An 8,018-nucleotide genomic window follows, 5' to 3' on the forward strand; every position below is an offset into this window, starting at 1 on the left:
CCATCATATCCAACTTCCCACAAGATGAGCAGCTTCAGCGGATTTGTGTTCCACGTTGAACACAATATTGAAAATGCAATTCACAGTATCCAACAATCCACCGCGTTCGTTGGCAGTCCTTATTTTCATTACATACCATAATATGTCTTCGGGTGATATGTCCAGAGGTTCTCTTCCCAAAATGTGATCAACAATTTCCCTTAGAATAATAGCTTTAATTTTTCGGAAATGCATGTAGATTGTTTAATTTAATTTGTTCAAGTTTGAAAATGTATGTCTATTAGGTATTTAGCGTGTCCAAGAAATACTAGAACTGATTATCTACAGCGGTCTATAGGTCTAAGTACGACATAATACTATTTTAGGCATAGGTACTCTATAACTACTGATAATGTGACAGTAATCGTCCGACAGTCGAGATTATTATACAGAAAGCACACGTGCCATTTAAGTGTATGGGTTTTTTTGTACTGTCGAAATGGAAATAGACGATTTAACCAAACAACAAATAATCATCAAATTTTTGGTGAAACTTGGAAAAACTTTGCGCAACAAATTCATCAAATGTTAAGTGCTGTTTATGGAGATGATGCAAAGACCATACGAGACCAGGATGTCTTTCAACCACTTGTAACGACCTAAACATTGATCGTGTGCAGTCTCTTGTTCTTTCCGATCGAAGAATGACAATTCGAATGTTGGGTGATACGCTAAGTTTCAGAAAATCGTCTGTGCACACAATTTTGACGGAAAATTTAGGTTTGAAAATATTTTGTGCAAAAATTGTTCCAGAGCTGCTAACACCGGACCGAAAGTTGAGGCGAAAAGAGTGCTGCATTGACTGGAAAAATTCGACGCACACTCCTAATTTTCTTGAAAAGATTATCACTGGAGACGAGTTATGGTTTTACGAGTACGATCTAGAACTTAAAACTCGGAGCATGGAGTGGAAGCAAAAAAATGATCTTCGAACGAAAAAATGTCGTAAAAGCCGGTCAAAAATTAAGGTCGTGTTAATCGTTTTTTTTACTTCCGTGGTATTGTGCTTTGTTAATATCTTCCTGAAGGACAATCTGTAAATGCTATTTTCTCTTCTCTGTGGAGTTCTTAAGCGCTTACGAGGTCGTGTGCGACGAGTACGACCAAATTTGTTAGGAGAGGATGGGTGAATTTTGCATCACGATAATGTGCCGGCTCATTCGTCGTTGCTGATCCGTGAATTTTTGGGTCGAAATTCAATCACAACACTCGACCCCCCCCCTATATTCTTCAGATTTAGCCCCCGTGATTTTTTTTGTTCCCAAAATGTAAAATGGTCATGAGGGGTCAGCATTGGGACGATGTAGAAACCATAAAGCGCAAAACGACAATACAGCTGAAAAGCCTAAATTCTGAAGACTTTGAGGGATGTTTTGAACAATGGAAACGAAGATGGGATAAATGCACTACGATCGGAGACTATTTTGAAGAGATAAAATTGATTTATAATAAATAATGACAAATAAAAGTTCGCGTATTTATTGGACATACGTATTACGTACTATACTAAAACCGTAATATTTGACGAAAATATGTTATGGACATTGAAAATAAATATTTATTTATTAAAACATTAATTGTTATTTTCTAATCACTATAATATAATCAACTACAACATTGGGCAATCTGTAAAGTCGTGGTTTAAAATAAGCACAATTGATGAATTAAATAGTTCAGAAAAGACAAAATAACAATAGTAAACTAAGATACAAACCACCCAAATGACACAGCACACGCTGGAACCGCTATTATAGTTAGATCTCCACTGAAACCCTCTTTCTAATTTCCCAAAATTATTTAAAAATCGAATAATTAGGTGATCCCTGGCTGAGGCAGAGGTAATGCCGATAGAACCGTCATCATTTTCAATAGCTGAGTACCAAGTACCCTCAGCTACCCTTCCTGTAAATTTAAATAAGCCTCCTAGAAATATCACGGTGGTAGTCTGCTATCATGTGAATGTACTTGTTAGGTTGACACTTTCGGTGGTTCGCGATGGGCAGCCGATTACCGTGGAAAGTCTTAGTTTTAGCATCAAGTTGTAAAATAAAATTTCAACAATCAACAAGCCGACCACTGAATCACCAGCAACACGAACAATGAAAAAAATATATCATAATATTATTAGCACAGACCATGACCGAGTCCATATAATCAACCGGAATGGTGTTGTAAAAACGCTAAAATTATTTTTAAAATATAATACAAAATAATCAATTTATTAATGCAAATTCTTATAATTTGTTGGATTGTAAATAATTTAAGCGTTTTCAATTGTTAAAAACGTTACAAATTGTTATTATATTATCAATAAGTTTGATGACCATCAAGGTAAGTCAAGTACACTTTATAATTCCAAAATTGCGTCCCACATAATTGCTGATACTTTCAGTGTGTAGGGTAGGTTAACTGATCTTGAACTTTCACATGAATTCATTCGTCGCTCCGTGTGTATATCTGTCTCATGACAATTCCGTTTTTTGGAATCGAACTTTCAGTGTTTCTAAGTGTTTTCCGAAAGGTTGTCCAAACGGCCCTTACATAGTAAAAGATTTCGATATTTTAATATTTTCAAACATTTTATTTTTCACAATTAATTTTTCTTTAAATGTCATCAAAACGGTCAAAATATAGTTTTTTTAGGTCATCTGACCACGTCAATATTTAGAAGAGATCCTAATAATTTAAAGAAAACGTGCACTGTGACATTTTCAAACTGTATTTTATATTTTCAACCCTCTTGAGGTAGTTTATCTTCTTTCTCTGTCACTGCTATATTTTTTTTCTGGAATAGATTTATGAAACTTCTAAGAGTAGTAGCCTGGAGTTAAATAAGCTTTCTAGGGATATCAATTTCATAGCCATAGCGCGAGTAGTTATTTTTTTAAAAATTTAACTGTAAAAAATCAGTTTGTGCATGCCGTATGTTCAAGATATTTTGATTACCGGCGGTAATGAGTTTCGTGTATATATATAGATAAAGTACTTGGATGAAGTTAAACACTTTTCCAGAGTATCAGTAGACCAGCCATTATAAATAGTATAGTTGCCTGCAGTTAGCTTATTACCTAATACTCGCATACAACTCACTTACTTATTTATTAGGCTGAAGTATATAATATAGTATATATATATATTATTTTTATATAATGAGTTATAACTAGGGCTGTGAATTTAATGCACTAAAAAACCTTTAAAAATGTATTAAAAATGTCAAAAATATGCAATAAAATATGCACTCAAAATGCAAAAAAAAAGGAATATAAAATGCCAAAAATTATAGTATAAAATTTATTAAAAATAGTTTTTATTTTAATTTTTATATTTATACTAATATTGGATACTTTATATTAAACATTAGTACAATAAAGTGTTTAAAAAGTATTTAAAAAAAAAAAAATAATAATAAAAATGTTGATTGAATTTGATTTGACGATATGCCAACTACATTTCATTAAAACTAAATGCTATAATCTGAAAATAGCACAAATTCTTCAAATTATTTAATTATATTTGTATTTGTTTACTCATACAATATGGAATAAAAAGTATTAAAATGTTTAATACAAACAATTGTCCTTGAAGCTTATACATTTTATTAGACCAAGATAAAATTGAATTAAAGAAAAAAATATTTGGGTATGTTTCTCTTACTGACTCATATATGATAAGTGATTTCTAATTGACTAAATTAATTTACATTTCTTCTTGAAAGATTATTAAAAAAACATTCAATTACAAATATCTCTTAAAAGCTTAACATAAAATTAATGGATTTAACAACCAATTTTAAGTAGTAAGCAGTAACTACAAAATTATTATTGCACACCATTCCTTTGATAGTTATTATTAATTCAAATTTAGAAACTTATAGAATTGTGTTTCAAATAATTTAAATTCAGTATGGAAATAGAGCAGATAATCTTATAATTTATTATTGCTAAAACAGTTAACAATAATAATTTATCTTTATAAAATGAACAATTTGGTTTTGAAAGACAAATATACAATCTATTCTTATACTCGTATATTAGTCCGAATAAAATATATGGCTACTAAATTGTGTACTAAAAAAGTACATTATAATTATACAAATGACATAACGGTATACAAAAAAAAATAAGAAAATTATACAATTGATACGCAGATGCATCAAAACTTATGATCCATGTTTAACTATACTCTAGTCATATTTTTAAATGTCAGTATTTCTAACTACGATGAACTACGGGATGTAACCGCAAAGAAGTTTCCAAGTGTCATGAGTAGGATATTCTCTGGAGCCAAAAACCCCCTTGCGACGCCAATGGGTAAAGCGTTATCAACCCAGTATAGGCAGTACTGGAGCAGTGTTATGTCCGTTGTGAATTTCCGATTGGGTTCCAGTCCGGTAAAGATTAGAAGACAGTCAAGACTCAACTGGAGTTCACTAAATTAAATGTGGTAAACTCAGCCTGGAAACTACAGGTAATAGAAAGGTTGTTTGTAACTTGACCCTATAATTTTAACTTATAAAATAAAATAAAATAGTTAATGTAGTGGTGGTAATGTAACTAAAGGCTAATATCAATTGTCTGTATTAAATACCTCAATAGATACGAGCCTGCGAAGCCATGATTTATAATACTTACTTAATACACATAAGATATTACTAATTATTTTTAAATTTATTTTATAAAATAATTTTATTACAAAAATAACTACTCGCTGGTGTATTTTACATTCTTAGTTCATACAGTTTTTATTCCAAGCTGACTCGCTCGGTCGTTCATTAGTCATTACACTGCTGCAGCTTTTACTATTATATTTTATGTTCACTACTTATAATTCTTGCCAGTCAGTACTCAGTTTCCATGATCGATTGTTAATGATAGATTTTTTAATAACATTAATATTCTAAGACAATTTAACCTGATAAGTAATTAATATTGCTGCATGCAATGCAAAGATCTAAAAATTATGACCTACTTAAACTCGAATCAGGTAATTCTTGGATTTCCGCCAAAACCTAACTAGAGTTCATGAAATTAATTAATTATTGATGTACACTCAGCCTGAAAATTGTAGGTAAACCCCTGACCCTTTATAATTTTTACCAATAAAATTGTTAAATTATACGCTCCAAACTTGACTATGGTTGTTTCCTTTATGGTTCAGCTTCCTACTCTATTTGGAAAAAAATTAATAAACACCAAACTTCTTGTCTTAGGAACATTATGGGATACGTTAGGTCCACTCCTTGTCCGGCCATTGAGGTAGAGGCTTTATGCCCTCCATTCAATGTCAGGTGCAGGTGGCTTGCGGGAAAATTTCTTTTGAAATCATTATCCCATACCGATCATTACATATTTGATACTTTTTACTCTCTATATCTCAATTGGCGCTACGTTCCTAAGACTATGCCTGTTTTGTCTGATATTGCTAATATATTATCTGTTTTCCACCATTACGTCATGAGATCTGACAAACCCCCAATTTATGAACAATCCTACGATTCTCTTCTTTATTTTCCTCCCGTTCATTTGTGTAATCTATTTTCCGATTTGTCCTCCAATGACTTTAAAAAAATGTCACACTGTATGGTAAATGCAGCTTTTTCGAATCATCTTTTTGTTAACTTCCCCAATTTTATTGTTATCTATACAGATGGTTCTGTCTCTCCTTTTTCTGCTGGTTATGCATTTTATATTCCAGAGTTACGTGTTTCTTTTTCAAATAATCTCCCCTCTTCGTCTTCCTCCTTTACAGCCGAGTGCTACGCCATCTTTGATGCTTTAACACTCATTTTTAACTTTGCTCCTAACAAATATCTAATAGCTTCCGACTCCATGTCATGTCTTCAAGCCCTAAACTCAAACCCTCTACGTTCTAAATTATCCCCACTTGTTCTACGTATAAAATCACTTATTTTCAATCTTAATTCTTTAAACTATACTATACATTTCATATGGATTCCCGGTCATAAGAAAGTCGGTCAGTAAAAGTGGACACCAAAATTTTGAAAATCTTTAACGTAGTCAGAGATGACACTGACAATGATAAAAGTATTACTATTAATAAATGTATATTTAAGCCTAAAAAAAAAAATAAAAATAAAATTATAAATGGTTAGGCTTTTAAATGTCTTGTCCAATTTGAAAAATCATTGTGAGTAAAAAATGTGCAATGATAAATTAATGAAATCAAATTTACAAAAATTAAATTAATGAATCTATCTATGTGTAACATTTTTTTGCCGTATTGTATTAGTTTTATACTGGTATCACTGAGATAATTTATATGTATTGTATGCATATTATTTATTTACCAGTTATCTCAGTGGCTGGCATGCATTTAATAGCACACTTCGGGAGTAACAGGAAACCATGGAAGGTACCCTTTGGTATCACTTGGTGGATGACGGTCGGTTCGATAAGAGGACGAACAAGACTTCAGAGCGGTGGACTACGGTCGGCTCGAGAAGAGCAACAAAGGTAACCGGGACACAACAATTGTAATCTTGTAAATTAACAATGTGAGGGGGTAAGGTTTGGGATTGTCCCAACTACACTCATTTTGCCAAAGTCTTATTTGTATTTAATTTAATAAACGATGGCAGCGTTACAGAAGGATGCGAAAGCAGTTCCCGCGGCGCTGTGGGTTCAAACTGAAAAAAAAAAGGTATCTGTTGGTATAAGCGTAGAGTAATCTATGAGTATAAACATCCTTATCATTTTTCAGACAACTCCTACAGTAGGAATCCTATTCTATTTTAATCCATAGTCAATAGTCATAAACAATAAACATTGTTTAGATTCTTTAATGTTCTTTTTTGTAGTGTTCATTATTTTATGATTTCAATTTTAAGTCGCCCACTGTCTATAATATAAGCCGATTGTGGATTCAAAGTTTTCTTTATATTGACTTATTAATTATTATTATAGTAATATATCACAGTTAAGCTGTATAATGTTCAACAAATAAGTTATAAGTTTAATTTTTACTTGTGTTGGTATATATATATTATATATATATAAATATATTTTTTTTTATTGCTATTTACAAATCTTTATAATCTTAATCTTTTGTCATTGAACACTCATTATCTTATAATTTCAAAAAATTATAAAAGTATAGTTTTTTAGTAAATACAACACTTTCCAGATAAGGCGTTGAGTGTTTGATAGAAAGACGGAAGCGGACAAGCACACGGAACCACCAGATTGTTGGGTTGAGTATACAACAAACCAAACAGGATTAATTGATTTATCTAGTTTAAAATCATTAAAAATGTCAGCCTATTGTGTCTTCGGATGAAGAGAAATAATTCTTATTAGTTAAAAAAATCAATATTTAATACATAGTTTATCTTATTATTAACAGTGTTATATTACACCTCTTTAAGACATTGTTATTTATTTACAGTGGTGGAATGATTTGATTAGCTATTCTATGAGATGATCGCCTCATGCAAATGTAGTGGTGAGTGGAACCTATAATAATGACTAAATTTACTAAATATAAGTGTGAAATAATGACCAGTAAATGGAATAACTTTTGCCACTATATTTGTCAGTTACTTTATATTTAATATTTATAGAATCTTTGTCCTCTCAATTTAAAATTCTGGATTTACTATACCAATTACCTATTAACATAGGAATATTTTCAACAGGTTAATATTACATTATAATACAAATTTGAGTTCTGAACTAATTTAAAACTAGGTAAACATTTTTTTTTTTTAAATTTAATGCATTTACAATTTAAAATCAAATGTTAGTATACCTAATATAAATTATAAATAATCCGTCATGAGTCGATTCAAAAGTTGTAACATATTTGGTGAGACTAGATCTTATTGACCAATCATATAATTTTAATCATTATTTAAATAATAAAAAATATATACATCCAAGTACTTAAGGCACAGATAAACTTGAATAATTACACTTTATGTGAAAACATTTATTTTCAATGTCAAGATCAAGGTTTGAGAC

The 8,018-nt window shown here is 31.0% G+C and overlaps 1 protein-coding gene across 1 annotated transcript; it reads left to right on the forward strand.

Annotated features, from left to right (window-relative positions):
• The first annotated feature begins 683 nt into the window (after positions 1-683).
• On the forward strand, positions 684-1,079 carry LOC111036699. The gene has a single exon (XM_022318825.1). The coding sequence runs from the start codon at positions 684-686 to the stop codon at positions 1,077-1,079; it is 396 nt and encodes a 131-aa protein (XP_022174517.1).
• Positions 1,080-8,018: the final 6,939 nt, after the last annotated feature.

This window comes from Myzus persicae, unplaced genomic scaffold (assembly GCF_001856785.1).
Source record: "Myzus persicae strain clone G006 unplaced genomic scaffold, MPER_G0061.0, whole genome shotgun sequence".
In the NCBI taxonomy this organism is placed as follows: Eukaryota; Metazoa; Arthropoda; class Insecta; order Hemiptera; family Aphididae; genus Myzus; species Myzus persicae.